Here is a 22,003-nt window from a genome sequence, read left to right as displayed (position 1 = left end):
TTTCCGGGGCATATTTAATGCCAACAAATATAAAATATACAGAAGTTATTATTAGCCATCCAAAGAATGGTTCAAAATAAGGAAGCTACAGCCCAGATAAAGTAACGTGTCCAAAGTCAAAGAACTAGGAAAAGAAAGAAAGGGAATTTGAACCTGACTCCAAAGAACAAACCCTTCACCCACAAAAATGTATGAAGTTTCACAGTTAAAAGCTTCATATATTCTTTTTGGAAAGTCTTTCAAATACATCTGAGTCCACTCTCCTGGGCTAGGTAAATTAAAAACCAACCATTTTTCAAAGAAACAAACTTACTACAGTTCCAGAGAGTCTTCATCATTCTTATAGAATAGGAGAGTGTCAGGGATGGGAGAGTCTGGAAAAGGACCCATTACACAGAGGCGGGGCCCAGTGGCCATTGTTACGGTACTTGCCAACTTGGTCACAGAGGATCAAACTCCTGTATAACCTGATCCACCTGAGCCAGAAAGATTCTCCCAGAATTATTTATGTGGCCAGTAGGAACAGACTGAAATCATGAAGCATGATGATAATTACGGCAGTGCCCTAGAATAAAGGATCTCGGTATTTCTGCTACTGGGTTCTCAAAAGCTGTCCAGCATCTAGCCTTTCCTAAGCACTCTGAAAGCAACAGCAGTGTTTCAACAAATCTTTTTTTTTTTTGTATTGCTTCCTATTTTAATAGCCAGAATATGTCTACATACAACACAAAGAACCTTTAATAATAGAAATAACTTCATTAGTGAACACCTACAAAATACTGAACATTCATCTTACTCCCTACAATGTATTCAGACAAACCACCTTTTGCATTTTCCAGAGATTGTTTCAATTTCTTCTTTTTTTTTTACTGAGATAAAACTGACATATATTGTAAGTAGGTTTAAGGTATAAACGTGATCATTTGATATACACATATAGTACAAAATGATTGTGAGAATTAGGTTAGTTAACACATCTATCACTCACATATTTACTATTTTTTTGGAGTAAAAATTTTTAAGATATACTCTCTTAGCAACTCACAAGCCCATGATACAGTATTATTAACTACAGTCACCATACTGCTCCTTATCATCCCCAGAAAGTATTGCTCTAATAACTGCAAATTTGTATCCTTTGACAACCTTCACCTATTTCCCCCACCACCTTCTACCCGTGGCAACCATCAAACTACTGTTTCTCTGAGTTCCATTTTTTTTGGATTCCACATGTAAATGAGACAAATACTTTCTCTGCCTGACTTATCTCACTTAGCATAATGCTCTCAAGATTGATCTATATGGTTTTAAATGGCAGGATTTTCTCCTTTTAGGCTGAATAATATTCCACTGTGTGTGTGTGTGTGTGTGTATTATATTTCTTTATCCATTAATTCATGAATAGACACTTAAATTGTTTCCATGTCCAGGCTTTTACAAACAATGTTACAGTGAACATGGGGGTATACATATCTTTTCAAGATAGTGATATCTTGGGATATATACCCCAAAGTAGATTGCTAGATCATATGGTATTTCTATTTTTCATTTTTTGAGGAATATGCATACTGTTTTCCAGAGTGGCTGTACCAGTTTCCATCCCACCAACAGGGCACAAGGGTTACCTTTTCTCCGTGTTCTTGTCAGCACCTGTTTTTTCTTATTTTTTGATAATTGCCTTTCTAACACGTGTGAGGTGATATTGTGATTTTGATTTACATTTCCTTGATGAATAGTGATGCTGTGTATTTTTCCATATACCTGTTTGACATCTGTGTATTTGCTTTGGAAAAATATCTACTCAGGTTCTTTTGCCCATTTTTAAATTAGATTACCTGTTTCACCTTGTTTTGGTTTTTGCTATTGAGCTATATGAGCTCCTTATACATTTTGGATATTAACCCCATATTGAATACAGATTTACAAATATTTTCATTTTTATATTTTAAAAATTCTTTAGAAGTGAGAGAATAGGAGCCTGAGAGGCACAGAAATACTGTCAAAGAGCAGTTGAAGAAAATTATGATGTTTAACTTAGAATCAAGCAGAGAGGGAGGAAAATGTGTGTTCTCTTGATAACAAGAAGCTCTCTGGAATTTATGACCCAAGGGGAAAATTATCTTCTGGGCTCTTCTGAACAGAACATCCAGAAATAAACACAGGACAAAACAAAATCTATTCATTGCTTTATTCATTCTTTTCAGGGGTCACTACATTTTAGGATGGAAGGAATTCTAGCCCTGGAGGAGAACACCATTCCCCTTCCCCTCTGCGGCTGTTTTGTGCTGACATCACACCAAATGCGACAGCGCCTCCTGAAAGGCAGAAGGATAAGAATAAAAATAATGTGGCTTACATGTGCTTAGCATGTTTCCAAAAATAGTCACCAACCTATCTGGCCACCATTTTACTGATGTGGAAATGGAGGCCCAAATGGTTAAGTCCCAACTAGAATTACCAAGCTGAGAAATGCAAAGTGACAATCAGAACATAGGTCTCTTTCATTAAAAAAAAATCCCTTCTAGAAGTGTAGATGTTGCACCTTCCTTGAGATTCCTAGACATGCAAACTTTGTACAAGTAAATCCAGGGAAATACATGTCCACAAGTGAGAACAGGGTAAGGGGGAAAGCAGGGGCGGGGGGAGGGCAGATGTTTAGGTGGCTAAGCTCTGCCCATTGTCAAATAAGCCCACAACCTATAGTTACCAGCAGTTTCTTCACTGCCTCAGAGGCCTCTGGTCCCAGCTCATTCACACACTTTCTTAGCCCTTCCACAAGGTGCTCAACAGAAATGCCCAGAGTTTTCAGAAGAAGCTTTAATGGATCCAAAAAAGGGAGAATGTTGTCCACAGGTAAAGGTAATTTGTTGACAGCATCTGGCAAACTGTTGATGAGGAAGGCAGTAGCTGCAGAGCAAAGGGGAAACTGAGTGAAATAAACACATCTGACTCCTGTCTATGACTGTCCTACTTTCCACTGTATCCATAAACAGCTCTGTTTCAGTCTCACTTGATTTGATGAAATGTCACTTGTTTCGATGAAATGTCACTTGATTGATGAGGGCCTCAGGGCCTTTGCATCTGCTGTTCTGTCTCCTTAGGAGTTTCTTTCTTCAGTTAGCTACATGTCTCTCCTCAAATGTTACATCCACAGAAAGGTATCTAAAGTAGTATCATCCATTATCCTTTAACTTCCTCTATTTTTTCTTACCATTACTTAAAACAGTAAATCTCACTTATTTATTTCTTGCCTTCAACCTCTCACTAGTATGCAGGCTCCATGAGAACAAGAAGTTTATGTTTTATTCACTCCTGTACCTCATGCCTAGAATAGACCCTGGCATGTAGGAAGCACTCAGTAGATATTGGTGGTTCACTGAACAGGAATGTACTTTGCATGTGGCTATCTCCACAGTCCATGGCTTTGAGGCCAAAAAGTAGATTCCATAAAGAATCTTCACTTGGGGACATGCATGAACCCAACCAAATACAGCCCAGGAAACTGCTCCCAACCAATTCAACTGAATGCTAGAAACATAAATGAACCCCAGCTCTGTAGTGGCTAGTGCAGATACATAGATGAATAAAACAAAGATATTCCATTCAGAGAACTTACACAATCTAGTAGATAATAAAGACCTGTATATGCCACAATGTGACGTGTGCTATGCTCACATCATGGATAAAGCTCCATGGAAACCTAAGAGAAGAGATGACCAGTTCTAATGTGGTAGAGTGTTGGAGCAATCCTCACAGAAAGATGTTGCTGGAGCCGTGTCTTGAAGCAGAATCAAGAGTCACAAGGTAAAGGGGAGGGGAGGTGCACTGTAAAAAGGAACAAAATTAACAAGGGCACTGAAATGTGAGGATGAAAGTATGCACACTGCCTGGAGAGCCTTCCAGAGCAGATGGAGTGTAAAACTGCAGTAAGGTATGCTGAGGTGGGGAAAGGAGGTAAGGCAGCAAAACCCAGGTGAGGTCACATTTTCAGAGCTTGGAATGCTATATTAATGTATTTGAGACTTTTTTCCCTGTGGGCAATGGGGAGGTATCAAGGCTTTTCTACAGACAACTGAATTTTTCTATCTTTGTCTTTAGAAAGATAATTTTCATATAGAAGATGAATAGGAGGTAGAGTGTAGAGAATGAGAAAAATATATACAGTATACATTTTAACAAAACGCATGTGCAGATATGTAAACACACACATTCATAAGCACACATGTAAGAATGCACATCTTCCAGGATGCCTGGGTGGTTCAGTGCATTAAGTGTCTGCCTTCTGCCTGGGTCATTATCCCGGAGTCTGGGGATTAAGCTCCATGTCAGGCTCCCTGCTCAGTCAGGAATCTGCTTCTCCCTCTTCCCCTCACCCTGCTTGTGCTCTCTCTCGACTCTCTTTGTTCCTCTCTCAAATAAATAAATAAAATCTTTAAGAAAAAAAAAAAAAGAACACACATCTTCCTAGTAAGACCCTGCCATAGTTCATTTTCCTTTGGAATCCTTTCCATTTCCCCATTCAAATAAAGTGAAGTGAAGTCTGTGCACCTATCTTCTCTTTCTCTCCTACCACCTATTGTCCCTCCAAAATTCTCTCCCATAAAAGGGATATTTATTTCCTTCCACCCAGCTTTCTGTTTCCACCCCCATATGTAGATATTTGATGCTAGTTACTAAATAAAACAAAATAGCCAAAACCGGTGAAGTTACAAATTGGTCCAAAAATTCAGTAAAAAGCACAAACTCAAGTTGCCAGTGTGGGTGTGAGCAGCACCAATTTTCTCATGATTAATCTCCCTACTTAATTTAAAGGCGTTGGTGATGGTCTTCTCTGTATAAACCTATATACTTCCAGGGGAAGACCTTCAAGGCTTTCTGTTCTTTGAATGTACAGTGGCTATCACAGTGCCATTTGCAGATGCATCCAAATGTATTTTGCTGAGGTTAAAATGACTCCCTTCAAAAAGAACACAGCAGTTCCCATTCTCCTCCAAGAATCCAACTTCTATGCCTCAACTAGAAATTGAACTGTAGGCCCCCCAGTTCTCCCACAGAGCGCTGGCTATATACATCTCTGTGCATTAGTCTCTCATTGTAGTCCTTCTGTGTGAACAAGTCTTATCTCCCCTGTCAGACTACATGCCCCTTGTAAACCATCTCTGTGTCTGATTCATATCTAAATCTTCCACTACTTATCCACGTGCCCAACAGGTGTAGTTGTTCAGCAACTATCCATTGACTGTGTGAACGATAAATGTAGCTATGTCTCAGGAGAAACAACCTGGCAACTGATTACAGAGGATAGGAAGAATGATTCCACATGGTTTCAAAAGAAAGAAGTTACAAAGTGAGATTTTGACTCAAGATTAAGAAAGAAAAGGAAAATGTTCGAGAATGTTGACAATTAGTGTGAGTTGGCTAACTTCTTAGGTAGGATTCACTAAGGATAGTGCTTCTACAGGGTTAGAGCTTTGTAGGCTGGGGTAGGGATTGCTGCATATGAAATCCCTTCCGACCTTTCCATTCTGTGATTCTAAAATTCCCTCCACCATACTCCCCTGGGAGCCAAGGCTTACTGATTACATTAGTATTAATAGAAAAGCAGAGACGTGTGTTCAGGCCACTTACCAGAGTAACTGCAAATGCTGATGGTCACCAGCAGAAACACAGTTACCAGCTTCATGACAGGGTTTCTGTGAGATATGCCTGGAGTTTAAAATTGAATCGCAAAATGCACTGGATCCACTGAGCTAGGGCCCCAGTTACTATACGATTTCTGCACAGACACATATTTATAGCCCAGTCATAACCTAATTTCAGTCACTACCACTTGACTCACCCTAGAGAAGAGCATGAAGATCATGTTTCCTCACTAAACAAATTGGAGGTTTTTCCACTTTCCCTCGTATTCCCACAAGAAACAAGGCCCTAACTTGAAGCATTCTCAAGGACCTCTCATAAAAGCCCTTCCTTGTACAGAGAAGCCAGTGGGAACAGAGAGCTCTAAGAGTCCTTGTCTTGAAAGAATCTTGAAAGGAAGGGGAAGTTTTATATTAGGATTAAAAGGAGCAAATGTTGTTTTCCTCCAGCTTTCTATTCAAAGTTTGCAGAATCATATTACTGATAAGCTACCTAGTCGTGGAAGGAATCAGTAGGTCCCATCAGCTACAGTATATACAGACTCAGCCTCATTGCATTTAAGGCCTCTAGAATTTTCCTCTGCCCACCCCATCCCCACTCACAGATCTGCCATGGCAAGACCTCTTATTTTTTCCTAGTATCTCCCAATTAGTTTGAGAATCCCTACAATGTGCCTTCTGTTCTCATATAGAATAATATGTTATAGGAGCTAAAACTAAAAATGCCTTTGTAAAAACATAGGATTCAATATTTACTCTTGGTGTAATCTTGGATTAAACGTTTTATTTTTATTTTTTAAAAGATTTTATTTATTTATTTAACAGGGAGAGAGAGATCACAAGTAGGCAGAGAGGTAGGCAGAGAGAGAGGGAAGCAGGCTCCCCAATGAGCAGGGAGCCCGATGTGGGGTTCGATCCCAAGACCCCAAGATCATTAGCTGAGCTGAAGGCAGAGGCTTTGACCCATTGAGCCACTCAGGCACGCTGGATTAAACTTTTAAAATCTATAGTATTGGTTTCCTCATCTAAAACGTGAGTGTGTGATCCTGAGGGGAAAAAAATTTTTTTTCAAGACCCTATCTACATAAATAATTTAGGTCACCAAAACATGCATTTCAGAACCATTCTCACACAGTCACACAAAACAAACATTGTGCCAGCCATAAGAGCAGTCTGTTTGCAAGGCTGCCTCCCCATCCCAGAGCCAGGACTCAACCATGGAGCTCCAGGACATCCCTACTTCTAAGCAGGAGACCTGGAATTCCTTGAGACTTCTGGTGCCTCCCATGCAAGAAAGAGGGAAAGAAAGAACCCTGAAGGAAAACAGTAGGAATCAGGGTTTAGGTAGGTGCCACTTCCAGATCAGATGGCTCGTCTCAGCCATTGCCATCATGAAGGAGGGACACAGAAGATGCTGAGAAAGCTATGCCAAGACACTTGTGCACGGCCACAAGTTGGTGCTCTGCTTGTGGGGGTGATTATGTTAGGAAAATTCAGTAAAATGATGGAAACAGAGAATGTAACTGTACCAAACCAAGATTAATACTTATCATGTGTCACCTGTTATTTATTCTTATAAGGTACTGTGTTGTAACCGTCCATCCTTAATTTTATAAACTGCATGAAGGAGAAGATGAATTACCACCATGCTGATTCCCTCCTTCTGCTTCTACTGGCTGTCTCTGCCAGAGACTGTTTCCATTTCTCCTGGGTATTAAGCACGTAGGAAGGCATACTGATCTGCCAAAATGCTCAAAAGGCCAAGGTTGTTTGGGAAAGTGCTGGTGGGTAGACGAGTCTTTATTTTTATGTTGAGGGACACTTGCCTGGCTCATTGGGTAAACCATGTGACCCTTGATCTTGGGGTTGTAAGTTGAGGGCCCATGCTGGGCATGGAGCCTACTTAAAACCAAAAACTGAAAAAATAAATAAAAAATTTTATGTTGTGATCTCTTTATGGGATACTAACCAACACTGCCCTCATCTGTGCTTGTCATTTCCCAGTTTCCTTTCAGATCCTTTCCCTGCACATCCTCTCTTCTGCTCTGTCCTAGAGGAAGCTGAGTTTTCCAAACTGTGGTTTCCTGGCTTCCTTACCCACTGTGTCTGGTTAGGTTCAGCTGATGGAGGGCACTGGTAGAAAATTCAAAGGGAGAGAATGGGAGAAGCCAGGCTACTTATTCCTTGGTCTACTTTAGAAAATATCTTGACCAGTGACTCATCTTCTCCATGGCTCCAGCTCCTTCCAAAAAGGCCCTGTGTTTGTGTTCCCACCCAAGCCAGGCCAACCCACCATTGTTCCAGCTTCCGCAGCATGGCCCCAGCTCCTGGCTCCAGCTCCTCACTCTCTGACTGCCAGCCAAAGAGCACTAGCACTTTCCAGCATTTTCTAATATCTGGATTGACTCAGCTCCCTGCTTCTTGCTTTAATTGCATTTCTAGCACATTGTAAATTATCCTCCAAGTTTATTAAATTCTTCCTTTTTGCTTACCTGGAATAGTTTTGATTTTCTGACTGGAATCTGATTAATAAAGCATTCTAAAGCATTACAGAGTTTTTGTTAAAAACAGATCTTTCAGTTTTTAAGCAGAGATGTCTCTCTCACAAGTGGTAAGTTATACGTCCACGAGGGGGCAGGGCCAAGACTCCTCCACAAGAAATATAGCATTATATGCACAAAAATGATTCTTCCTTCCAACCTCTGAGGAGTCCTCTGAGGTGTCCCGTACTGTCTTGAGCTTGTCTGCTGGCCTGACCAGCATGAGTTCACTTCTCCAGGAAGACCTGTGTGCTAGATTCTGATAGGCCTATCAAAGAACCTGCCAGACATGCAGTGTTGGCTGAAACCTAGCCACAGACACAACTTAGACTAAAGGCTGGAACCTGCTCTATGCAAAACACACACACACATTCGGCAACACAAATATCCACATTTTACACATGTATGAACAGTGATATATGCCTGTGCACACATCCACACACAACCATCAAGTACTACTGTTTTCACTCACTCGTTCAACAAATGTTTATTGGTAATCCTCTGCATGTCAGGAACTAGAACTGGAGCAGTAAACCAGACAAGCAAATTTCTCACCTTCCTGGATGTGACAGTGTAATGGGATAGAGAGAATGAACAGGTGAGCAAAGAAAAGAACAAGCGGTAAGTGATAAGAAGTAAATAGGGTGCTGTGACAGGGGACAAGCAGATTGGGGATACAGTTGGATTTGAAAAGAAACTTGGACTTGGCTACTTCCATGCTGCATGAGTTCAGAGTCACTGCATTCATCAGGTCTTTTTTTTCTGTATCTTTGATGCTCTGAGATCTTGGGGCCTTGCTGACCTTGGAGGTACTGCTCTTCCCAGAGCTAGCTAATTCCTAGAGATAGCAAATAATTCACTTAGGAGTGCCCCTTCCATATGCAAACCAACCAAGAGCCCTTATCATCAACCACCTCCCTTATGGAACTCACACTCGGAGCCACTCTATGCCTATCACAACCATACAAGGCCAGGTACCAGACAACTAAAGAGAGCCCCTACATCCCAGAACCAAAAGAAATTATTGCTAACCCTGTCTCATCCAATCCTTCCAAAAGAAGCAGTAAAGGCTCAGTCCACTTCAGCCACAACACACACACTCCACCCCATTACCTTTCTGACAGATCTCATTCTTCCCTTGTGCCCCTACCCCCTGTGATGTGGCCACAGGGATCTGTGAGTATAACAAACTGTCTTTCCAATGGCAGTCATCTGATCTGTTGGCCGAAATAATAAAACCTGTATTTTAAAACAGAAATCAACTCTTTTCTTGCACCTTTGTGATGCTACTGATACTGTCCTTCTTGCAGTATAATTATTCAATTAATGTTTTCTTTGCCAGTACTAATTTGTAAACCTCCTAAGGGGGTTTATCTTGTTCACATTTGAATCCTAACACAGAGGCTTACACACCTGATATTTTTAGGAACCGCTAACAAGTGCCAGGTACTACACTTTGCATATAGTATCTACTTCATCCTCACAAAATGCCTGACCATAAGAGCTTTTATCCCACTTTACAAATGAGAAATCTGAAGCCAGAAGCAATGAATTAATTGCCAAAATTACTTATATAATAAATAATGCAACCATAATTTAAGTCCTTCCTCTTCCGATTTATATTTCTTTACTTTTAAACACTTAATTAATATGCATTTCCAGTAAGCATTGGTAAAATGAATTAATTCATTAAGATAAACAAAATGAAAAGGAAACAAGTAGCAATGCTTCCAAGTTAATTTGGGATGTGCTTTTTGAATGAATTCTTTTTGTAAAGACTAAATTTATAATCAGGAATGGAAATTCCGTTAGCCATTTAACAATGATTTACTAAGCATATTTCGTATTTTTGGCTCTGTGGTGGATGCTAGGAATACAACAGGAACAAAAACAAGAATGACTCTTGCCTTATTTTAATTCTATGAAAGAAAACTAGAAGCAAGTCAGTAAGTCTTTTTTTTTCTCTGTAAGAGGAATGACAGTTATAATGAAACCAACTGAATATAGATGCAAGACACTGATCAGGAAAAATAAAAGAATCAGCCTGAGATTTCATTTAACACTCCATCTCCTAGCTGCAGAGGAGACTGTCATTGGGAAGTTACACTGGAAGTGTCATACTAGAGCTTATTTTCTCTCTTCTACTTGTGACGATAGGATGGTCAAGTAGCCTAAACTGAAGGCCATATAAGAGGGGGAAATAGTCTTAAAATTTGTCTTTAAAAATACAACCACTTTGGCGCGCCTGTGAGGCTCAGTTGGTTAAGCCCCTACCTTTGGTGCAGGTCATGATTTTGGGGTCCTGTGACTGAGCCTGATGCTGGGCTCCTTGCTCCGTGGGGAATCTTTCTTCTTCTCCCCACCCAACTTGTGCTCTCGCTCTCTCTCAAATAAGTAAGTAAAGTTTTTAAAAAGAACACACATACACAAGGACATAAAATAAAATCAAATGTCACAGTCCAGTATGTCAACCTCATAAATATTGGAGAAAAGCAAAAAACTCTGTTCCTGGCTTCCTTTCATACTGATTGAATCATAGCCAGTGAAAATCAGTCCCTTGTCATTTGAGGCTTCTGGCCCCTTTCTAGGCACTGTAGGGAACCCCAAATGGAATGTAAGCTCAGGATGATGAAACACAGGAAATAATAGGCAAACCAAGAACTGCTTGAACCAAAACATGGGGAGCATCAGAAAGGGAGATAAGTGATTGGTCCAGGGGTTGATTTTTCAATAGAGACTTCATGAATGTAAGTGGTTCTTAAATTCACAGATATGAATAAACAGAGAAGATAAGAAAACTACAACTTGCAATGTTTTATTTTAGAAAGCAACAAAGATGATAAGGTGGGCTGAAAAGAATGAAGTGTGGACTGTGTCTCTTTTACCTTTTGATGCCTACCACTATTCATTCACAGTGCCTGACAAAAGCAGATTTCAAACAAAACCTTTATTTGCAGCCAAGCAATGAGCTGTGTCATGAATTCAGTGAAAAGGTATGGCTAGAAAAAAGACTAAATGCTGATTGACTGAATCAGACAAGCTTGATCCAGCAAGACCTTTTTTACTTTTGAACTATAATTGACATACAACATATATTAACTTCACGTGTACAACATAATGATTCAGTATTTGTATATATTGCAAAATGATTGGCACAAGTATAGTTAACATCCCTCACCATACAGTTATATAATTTTCTTCTTATGATGAAAGCTTGTAAGATTTATACACTTAGCAAATTTAAATATGCCACAGAATATTATTAACCACAGCAGCCATGCTGTACATGACACCTGCATGACTTACTTTATAGGTGGAAGTTTGTACCTTTTGACTCTCTTCACCCATTTTGCCACCCTCACCCCTACCTCTGGCAACCACCAATCTGTCAATATGTTCTCTGTAACTATAAGCCTGGTTTTGTTTCCTTTTCAAAAAATATTGCACATATACTTGAGATACTACAGAATTTATCTTTCTATATCTGGGTTACTTCATTTAGCCTGATGCCCTTGAGGTCTGTCCATGTTGCTGCAAATGGCAGGATTTCCTTCTTTTTATGGCAGAATAATATTCCATTACATATAAACACCATATTTTCTCTATCCATTCATCTATTGATGGGCTTTTAGGTTGTTTTCAAATTTGGTTATTGTAAATAATGCCGCTCTGAACATGGGGGTGTGTGTATCTTTCTGAGTTAGTGTTTTCTTTTTCTTTGGATAAATACCCAGAAGTGGAATTGCTGGATTGTATGGTAGTTTATTTTCAATGTTTTAAGGAGCTTCATACTCTTTTATATAGTGGTTGCACCAATTCACCTTACCCCCAACAGTGCCCCACGGTGCCCTTCTCTCCACATTCTCACCAACACTTGTTATTTCTCATCTTTTTGATAGTAGTTATTCTAACAGGTGTGAGATGGTACATCTTTGTGGTTTGGATTTGCATTCCTCTGATGATTAATTATGTTGAACACCTTTTCATGTACTTGTTGGCCATCTGTATGTCTTCTTTGGAAAAATGTCTAATCAAATCCTCTGCCCATTTTTTAATTAGATTGTTTGGGGGTATTTTGGTATTATGTTGAAAGAGTTCTTTATATTTTTTTATATTAACCGTTTATCAGATAAATGATTTGTAAGTATCTTCTCCTATTCAATGGGTTGCCTCTTCTTTTCTTTGTTGGTTTCCTTGGCTGTAGAGAAGCTTTTCATCTGATGCAGTCCCACTTGTTTATTTTTGCTTTTGTTGCTTATCTGGCAAGACTTGATCAATAATGAGAAATACGGATTCTTATGCAGAGGGAAATCTGGTCATAAGAGTTCACAAGCAGATTAGTGGAAAGGAAAGCATAAAGATCTCTTAGTGACCAGGAGGACTCTGGGCCCACATGACCACATACTGCCAATCTATGGTCTACTCCCCCATTCATAGTTAATGTTGTTGTTTTTTTAGAGGACCAGGAGAGCATTTGCTATGATTTATTTCCAGCAAAAATGTCAAGCCCTCACAGAAGATGGCTCTTCAATGTCTAGCATGCATTCTTTTTTTTTTTTTCTTAAAGATTTTATTTATTGATTTAACAGACAGATATCATAAATGGGCAGAGAGAGAGGAAGGGAAGCAGGCTCCCTCTTGAGCAGAAAGCCAGATGTGGGACTTGATCCCAGGACCCTGGGGCCATGACCTGAGCTGAAGGCAGAGGCTTTAACCCACTGAGCCACCTAGGCACACCTCTAGCATGCATTCTTCACACCAGGATCTTGTCCTAAGTCTTGCCTTCTTAAAAAAAAAAAAAAAAGAAAAGAAAAGAAAGAAAGAAAAAAAAGTCTTGCCTTACAACTGCTCTTTATAGAGAAATGACTTCACCTTGGTACCCTGGCAACCTTGCCAAGATCCACTCAAGCAAAGGGTCAAACCATAGCTTGTATGAGTCTTGGGAACACCTGTGGTTCTCTTGGAACCTGAACCTGAGAGATGGGGGGCCAGCTGGAGCTACTCTGAGGTCATCTCCCACTCATCTTTCTATTTCCCCCAGAAGGCTATCTTAAGACATTCCTCATCACCTCCCAGGTTCTATGAGGTCTAAGGCTTACTGCTCTACCCCTCTCAGAAAAGACCTGCAGAACACAATAACAAAACCATTTTGCTATATTCTAGAATGGATACTCAGGCAAGAGGATATCCCTCAACTTATGCTATAGTCCTCCAACCTCTTCTTGTCTGGTGTCATCCTTTCTGCTGTATGGGACAAAGAGGACAGGGAGCTGGCACTTTACATAGACAGCACTTCCCTATGTAAGTGGTAAACTGCCTGATCTAAAAGGGGTTCCTGTCTCTTTAACAACTGAATCAATCAGGCTTAGCCTTGAGGCACCTAGGTGGCTTAGGGGGTTTTAAGTGTCTGACTCTTGATCTCAGTTCAGGTCTTGATCTCAGGCTCATGAGTTCAAGCCCTGCATCTGGCTCTACTTAAAAAACAACAGCTTAGCCTTGCCTTGTCTTAAATGTGTGTGCTTGACACCCTTCCAGTAAACAGCCAAATAGCATGTACACCATGTGGGTGCGACTTGGAAAGGAAAATGAAAACTTCACGGTACACTGCCAAGTTTAGGTCCTCACTCAGCATCTCAGCTATAAATCATTTTCCCCCTTTCCAAATGTTTACACTGTGACTCTAATGACCAGCAGTACAGTTTGCTGTGGCATTTTTACTAAGGTGTGTGGGGCCCTGGCAAGCCTCATTCAAATATGCACAATAGATGATATTTTCTCGACAATGTTTCCACCTTCTCCAAATCTTTCCACTGTTCCAACTGCTCTCTTGTTCCTTGAATGCCCTTATTCTTCCTTTAGTGATTAAGTGCACAGGTCCTGGGGCTAGCCGTTTTTGGATTCCTGTCCTCACTTCTCCACTGAGGAGGTTATGTTACCTTTCTAGGTATCAGTTTTGTCAACTTAGAAAATAAAGCCAACAAAATGAGTTCCCTGTGGGGCTGTTAAAAGGAGTAGTAAGTTAATACATGCAAAATGCTTAAAAATTAGTACCTCAGAATGGGTACTCAATATATGTTAGATACTATTAACATCACCATGCTCCTTCTCCTCTCTCCATCTCTTTTAGTTTTCCAGCCTCCTAACCATAATCTCAAACACAGCAGGCACCATGATCAATGACTTCATGAGCAGGACTCACGTATTTAATTTTGAGTTATATTTAGGAAGCTCTATTTATAATTTTCTCTTTAAGGATTTCCATATTTCTTAAGCTTGCTACAAAGAATAGGAGGAGAATAGATCTTCACTGTATCCTGTAAACAAATAAGGGAGGGTTTTTTGGCACATGGTCTTGAATTTGAGACAATTTCAGACTTACAGAAAAGATTTGAGTACAGTACAGATTTTTTTTTCAGAACCATTTGAGAGTCAACTGTTGACCCAATGCTCCCTCGCTTACAAATATTAGTGCATACAAGCAAAGACATTCTCCAATGTGACCATAAGCAGGAATTTAACATTTATACAGTGTTACCATCCAAGAGTTAGATCCAATTCAAATCTCATCAGTTCTCTGAAAAATGTCCCTTACAGTGAAGGATCCAGTTCAGAATCATGCGTTTCATTCAGTCATCTTCAGTCTGGAAGACTTCTCAGTCACTCCTTGACTTTCAGGACCTTGACATTTTTGAAGATTACAGGCCAGCTTTTTTGTAGAACATTGCTCATTTGCGTTTGTCTGATATTTCCTCATGGCTAGGTTCAGGTTATGGAAGAAGTCACACTATGATCCCAGAGGATCCTAAGTTGGCACATGGCATTTCCCCTTACTGACTTATGTTGTTCATCTCAATTACTTGGTTAAGGTGAAGTCTGCCAGACTTCTCCAGGATACTTTTTTCCTGTTGTGGCAAGTTATTCTGAAACTATGTAAATATCCCATTCCTAATCAAATTTTCAATTTATCATTTAAATATCAAAATGGACTCATGGTTTACTACTTTGTTAAATGGATTATGATCCATTACTCTAAAGTTTTACTTGAGCCCCAAATTTTGAGCCCCTTCAAGCTGACCTCTCTGCCTTTGGATGTGTCCCCAACATTCTTTGTGCACTGCCTTGCTTTCTGGCACTACCAGATGCTTCAGGCTCATGATCAAAATTCTGTGCCCCAGCCCTGAATAAACACTTCTTCAAGGAGGGACCCTTAGTACTTCATCTAAGAGTAATCTTGGGGGATCATTTATGTACTAGGTTGCTCATTTCAGCTGGGCTGTCCAAGGTCTGATTTTATCCTGTATTCATGCCTCAGTTTACTAGCTCCATTAACTTGTATTGATGATGAAATAAAAAGAACAGTTGACAGGTGTCAGAGAAGTTTTAATTGAGCCCCATCTCTTTCATTTAATTCCTGTAGCAAATCATCTCACCTTTCTGACTCTTGGCTTATCCATCTATAAAGAAGGGCCACTAATGCCTACCATATAGAGCTGTGTGGATTAATTTAGATGGTATAGTTTCAGTCCCTTGGTTTATAGTTGGCATTACAATAATGAAAATCAGCATTCTCATTCCATCAAATCTAGAAAAAAAAATTCAGGCTTCATTCCTTGATTGTCAGAAGAGGGAACTGAGAAATAAGACATAAGTTCAATAGTCTTTCTTTTTAAGTCAACAAGAACAAAAAGTGTCCAGGGCTCTGAAGTCACTTAAAACTCCACAGGTTATGAAAACACAGATATAAAAATCTACTAGAATTACCTCTGAATGTGGTATCAAAATCAAAGAAAAACTCATTTTATTATTGGTTATTATTTACAGGCAACCTATTTAGATCCAATTCAAAACTTTGAAGCCATTTGCAAAATCTTACCAGTTATTTCAGGCAGCATAACAAATCGCTCCAAAATTTGGCCTAAAACAACCCCAGTTTATTATTTCTCATGATTCTTGAAAACAACCACATTCTTCTGCTTCATGGATGTTTACTAGAGCACTGGGATGGTGGATATATAAAATACTAGCGTTTATGGTTGGCTTTGGCAAGGAGCCCAGCAGAGGCTGTGCACAAGAAGTCTTGGTTGTCTGTAAGTTCAAGAAAGTGTATTCCAAGAAATGAAATTGAAACTGTAGATATCTTAATGTCTTAGCCTCAACAGATATACAACATCTCTTGTGCTATAGTCTGTGATGACAATCAAACCATAGGACCAGCCCAGATCTGAGGGGAGAGGAAATAGACTTTTTGGTGGACGCTCCTGCAAAAATGACTTGACAATATTTAATCCACAACAAAGCTATATTAAGAAGGATATCCAAGACTTTCGAAGAATCATATTAGAGACAGTTAAGGAATATGGTAACACCAGCCTTGAGATAAGATGAATATATTACTCAAATACTTGGAAAGCTACCTTAATGACAGAATAGACTAGGATATAGAACAGAATTTCAGAGGTTTTTTTTTTAAAAGATTTTATTTATTTATTTGACAGAGAGAGATCACAAGTAAGCAGAGAGAGAGGAGGAAGCAGGCTCCCTGCTGAGCAGAGAGCCCGATGTGGGACTCGATCCCAGGACCCTGAGATCATGACCTGAGCCGAAGGCAGCGGCTTAACCCACTGAGCCACCCAGGCGCCCCTCAGAGGTTTTTTCTGAAATGTGATGAGAAATCACAGGAATGTACAGTTTAGTATTTCAGTACTGAAACCAACAAACAGTGGTTGGCTGAGGCTATATTTACTCTAGAAAGGTTCTTAGAAGAGAAAAATGGATTAGATCATCCTTAATACCTTTTCCAATTCTATGATCATAGATTCTAACAGCTTCCTTAACCTGAAGCATAATTCAAGAAGAAACCATTTTAGAATTGGGGAAGCTTCTCATTTGTCATTTCTTGGACTCTATCACAAGCAGAATTCCTCAGTGCAGTAAATGTTGATGCACAAATTACTTTTTTCTCTGGGTCTCTTTTTTTTTTTTTTTTTAAGATTTTGGGTATGACAGGAATTCAGTAAAGTGTCAGGATATAAAATCAATGCACAAAAATCAGTTGCATTTCTTTACACCAACAACAAGACAGAAGAAAGAGAAATTAAGGAGTCAATCTCATTTACAATTGCACCCAAAACCATAAGATACCTAGAAATAAACCTAACCAAAGAGGCAAAGAATCTATACTCAGAAAACTATAAAGTACTCATGAAAGAAATAGAGGAAGACACAAAGAAATGGGAAAATGTTCCATGCTCATAGATTGTAAGAACAAATTTCGTGAAAATGTCTATGCTATCTAAAGCAATCTACACATTTAATGCAATTCCTATCAAAATCCCATCCATTTTTTTCAAAGAAATGGAACAAATAATCCTAAAATTTATATGGAACCAGAAAAGACCTCGAATAGCCAAAGAAATATTGAAAAAAAAAAAAAAAGCCAAAGTTGATGGTATCACAATTCCAGACTTCAAGCTCTATTACAAAGCTGTCATCATCAAGACAGCATGGTACTGGCACAAGAACAGACCCACAGATCAATGGAACAGAATAGAGAGCCCAGAAATAAACCCTCAACTCTATGGTTAACTAATCTTTGACAAAGCAGGAAAGAATGTCCATTGGAAAAAGACAGCCTCTTCAACAAATGGTGTTGGGAAAATTGGACATCCCCATGCAGAAAAATGAAATTGGACCATTTCCTTACACCACACATGAAAATAGACTCAAAATGGATGAAGGACCTCAATGTGAGAAAGGAATCCATCAAAATCCTTGAGGAGAACACAGGCAGCAACCTCTTCCACCTCAGCCGCAACAACTTCTTCCTAGGAACATCGCCAAAGGCAAGGGAAGCAAGGGCAAAGATGAACTATTGGGACTTCATCAAGATCAAAAGCTTTTGCACAGCAAAGGAAACAGTTAACCAAACCAAAAGACAACTGACAGAATGGGAGAAGATATTTGCAAAGGACATATCAGATAAAGGGCTAGTATCCCAAATCTATAAAGAACTTAGCAAAGTCAACACCCAAAGAACAAGTAATCCAATCAAGAAAAGGGCAGAGGACATGAACAGACATTTCTGCAAAGAAGACATCCAGATGGCCAACAGACACATGAAAAAGTGCTCCACATCACTCGGCATCAGGGAAATACAAATCAAAACCACAATGAGATACCACCTCACACCAGTCAGAATGGCTAAAATTAACAAGTCAGGAAATGACAGATGCTGGCAAAGATGCGGAGAAAGGGGAACCCTCCTACACTGTTGGTGGGAATGCAAGCTGGTGCAACCACTTTTCCTCAAAAAGTTGAAAATAGAGCTACCCTACAACCCAGCAATTGCACTACTAGGTATTTACCCTAAAGATACAAATATAGTGATCTGAAGGGGGCACATGCACCCGAATTTTTATAGCAGCAATGTCCACAATAGGCAAACTATGGAAAGAACCTAGATGTCCATCAACAGATGAATGGATAAAGAGGTGGTATATATACACACAATGGAATACTATGAAGCCATCAAAAGAAATGAAATCTTGCCATTTGCGACAATGTGGATGGAACTAGAGGGTATTATGCTTAGCAAAATAAGTCAATCGGAGAAAGACAACAATCATATGATCTCCCTGATATGAGGAAGTGGAGATGCAATGTGGGGGGTTTGAGGGGTAGCAAAAGAATAAATGAAACAAGATGGGATCGGGAGGGAGAGAAACCATAAGAGACTCTTAATCTCACAAAACAAACTGAGGGGGGCCAGGGGGAAGGGGGATAGGGAGAGGTTGGGGAGGGTTATGGACATTGGGGAGGGTATGTGCTATGGTGAGTGTTGTGAAGTGTGTAAACCTGGCGATTCACAGACTTGTACCCCTGGGGCTAATAATACATTATATGTTTATAAAAAAATAAAAATAAAAAGATTTGGGGTATGAGATAAATGAGACTATAATAATTTAAGTCAAAGGCAAAGCTACTTGATGCTCAACACCAATTTAAATACTTAAAATATTTCTCTTTTGAAATATTTCAAATAGCTCACACAAATAGCTCTCACCAATACTTTAAAGAATGACATTTTCACAGGTCTTGAGAGCTGGGGCCGTTAGGTTGACCAGCTGAATTAGATTATGTCTGATATGTTTCTCTGCTCTAGAAGTCCCATAACTACATTTTATTTCTTTTTTCTTTTCTTTTTCTTTCTTTTTTCTTTTCCTTTTTTTTTTTTTTTTAAGATCTTAGTTATTTATTTTCCAGAGATGAGTGTGCAAGTATACAAGCAGGGGGAATGGCAGGCAGAGGGAGAAGCAGGCTCCCTGCTGAGCAAGGAGTCCAATGTGGGACTCAATCCGAGGATCCTGGGATCATAATCTGAGCTGAAGACAGACACTTAACCGACTGAGTCACCCGGGCGTCCCTGTATATTTTATTTCTTCCAGGGCTGAATAAAAGGAAAAACTATGGGAAACCATAGGGTTTGTGAAATTTGAAATGAATCATTTAAAAAATGCTTCACCAATGCCCTCTTCTGGCCAGTTCAGAGATGGCGCTATCGTTTGTCTATGAAAAAAAAAAAAAAAAAAAAAAGCAAAGCAACAGCAATAGGCTAATGAATTATCTTTGCACTAGGCACCCTGCTAGAGGAAAATAAGGAATTGCAAAGTTAAAAAAGAGAAGGGAGGGTTTATCGTTTCTGGTTTTTTTAAATCTACTTCTCAGATTGTAAGCCAGCTAAAAGAAACACTCTTGAATGTAGAAGAAGGTGTGGAAACTCTTAAAATGGATTTGGGGGTCCACAAAATCCATATGGGGAGGGGCTGTACATGGAGTGATGGCAGAGTAATCAAACTGACCAATAAACCGGGAAGCCTTGGAAACCTATAATCCTCAGAGATTTTTACAACATCCCTAAATATTTAGCAGTGTAGAAGGAGACCTTCAAGATTTGTCATGCCAGAACCTTGATAAACAAGCAGACTTTCTACTGGACACAGGCTCCATCAATATTCAATCGTCTGCATTTCTTAGCATGGATTCCAAATCCAGGACTTCCGAGATGTTATCAACAACAATAGCAGAAAGCATTTAGAAGGGACAGAGCCGATTCGGGTTTCAATATAAGGGGCCTGCAAGTTGCCATTCTGTCCTAACAAGTAAAAAGCTGAACAGATTGAAAAATTAACAATTATTTTTTTTTTTAATTAACAATTCTTTATCTGTAAGACAAACTGCTGCTGCAGGACTGGAGAGACAGCCAGGTAATTACAGGGAATCACACCTTACTAGAGCAGAGCCTCATCAGTGGAAATTGCCATGGTACCAGTACTGGGGTAAGAAACCCTGAACTGTGATTGATAAATTGCTGCAAGCTCAGTGTGGACAAGTCTGAGAGTTAAAAACTCCAGGAGACTCCACAGTATTGTAAGATTTACCTCCAGGAGCTTGGCAGGATTCCCACAGTATGGGTCAGAAAAATCCCTTGGGCTTTCAGCAGAGAAAAGGGGAAAAGGGACCATTTTAAAATAGGCCAGAGCATTCTGTTCTTCTTAACAAGACATGCCCTTAGTGTAAACTATTTAACCAGAACCTAACCAACTGGGGTATTATCAGAGCCTAACTGATGTGGGGAAGACATATATACCCAGCTATAGGCCATTTAGCCATCCTGTCCCATCTAAGTGGGGAAAACAAAAACTAAGAACATTTGTGAAGTTCGAGATCCAGAGGCATAGGCTTACAGAACAGAGACCTAATCACAGGGCATAGAACACTTTGCCTCCCTGACTCCTCACCACGACATTACTAAAGGCCAATTTACAACAGTCCCTTTTACCTAGTACATCATATCCACGTATCAAGAAAAAAAAAAATTGGGGCGCCTAGGTGGCTCAGTGGGTTAAAGCCTCTGCCTTCAGCTCAGGTCATGATCTCAGGGTCCTGGGATCGAGTCCCACATCGGGCTCTCTGCTCAGCGGGACCCTGCTTCCTCCTCTCTCTCTCTCTGCCTGCCTCTCTGCCTACTTGTGATCTCTGTCAAATAAATAAATAAAATATTAAAAAAATAATAAATTAAAAAAAAAAGAAAAAATATTACAAGGCATCTGAAGGCTAAAAACACAATGGGAAGAGACAGAGCAAGCATCAGAACCAGACATGGAAGCGATGTTGGAATTACCAGAACAGGAATTTAAAACAAGTATGATTAATATGCTTAGAGATCTAACGGATAAAGAAGACGGCATTCAAGAAGGGCAATAAAAGCAGAGAGCTGGAGCTCCTAACAAAGAACCAAAAAGAAATGCTAGAGGAAAAAAAAAAAAAAAAACCACTATGTCAGAAATGAAGAAAGCTTTTGATATGCTTATGAGTAGACTGCCCACAGTGCAGGACAGACACTTTGAACTAGTGGCTATAGTAATACAATCCCTGAAAACTGAAAAGAAAGATAACAAAGACTGAAAAAACAATACAGAATATCCAAGGACTTTGGGACAATAATAAAAGGTGTAACATTCATGTAATGGGGATATCAGAAGGAGAAGAAAGAAAGGAACAAAAGAAATATTTGAAACAATGACTGAGAATGTCCCCAAATTAATGCCAGACACCAAACCATGGATCCAGAAAGCTCAGGCGACACCATGCAGGATGAATGCCAAAAAATACCCTATACTTATGCATAACATTTTAAAGACAGAAAGAAAATCAAAGGTAAAGAAAAAGTCCTGAAAGAAGCCAGAGGAAAAATACCACCTTACCCACAGAGAAACAAAGATAAAAATTACATCTGACTTCTCAGAAACCATGCAAGCAAAAAGA

At 39.6% G+C, this 22,003-nt stretch overlaps 1 protein-coding gene across 1 annotated transcript; it reads right to left on the bottom strand.

Moving 5' to 3' along the window:
- Positions 1-2,174: 2,174 nt before the first annotated feature.
- Positions 2,175-5,789, bottom strand: SCGB3A2 (secretoglobin family 3A member 2). The gene is made up of 3 exons (XM_059416617.1): positions 5,629-5,789; positions 2,708-2,907; positions 2,175-2,315 (listed from the first exon to the last, which is right to left on the bottom strand). Exons 1-3 carry the CDS (start codon positions 5,681-5,683, stop codon positions 2,292-2,294), a joined length of 279 nt encoding a protein of 92 aa, XP_059272600.1. The 5' UTR covers positions 5,684-5,789; the 3' UTR covers positions 2,175-2,291.
- Positions 5,790-22,003: the final 16,214 nt, after the last annotated feature.

The sequence above is a fragment of the Mustela nigripes genome, chromosome 12 (genome assembly GCF_022355385.1).
Source record: "Mustela nigripes isolate SB6536 chromosome 12, MUSNIG.SB6536, whole genome shotgun sequence".
Classification (NCBI taxonomy): domain Eukaryota; kingdom Metazoa; phylum Chordata; class Mammalia; order Carnivora; family Mustelidae; genus Mustela; species Mustela nigripes.
Note: the sequence above shows the minus strand (reverse complement) of the source record. Positions and strands in the feature narration are given on the sequence as shown.

Excerpts from the sequence above, each read along its gene's own strand:
- SCGB3A2 (XM_059416617.1), bottom strand. The coding sequence starts at position 5,683 with ATGAAGCTGGTAACTGTGTTTCTGCTGGTGACCATCAGCATTTGCAGT. Across the intron at positions 2,908-5,628 it reads CAGCATTTGCAGTTACTCTG|CTACTGCCTTCCTCATCAAC; the intron begins GTAAGTGGCCTG and ends TTTGCTCTGCAG. Across the intron at positions 2,316-2,707 it reads AGGCAGTGAAGAAACTGCTG|GAGGCGCTGTCGCATTTGGT; the intron begins GTAACTATAGGT and ends TCTGCCTTTCAG.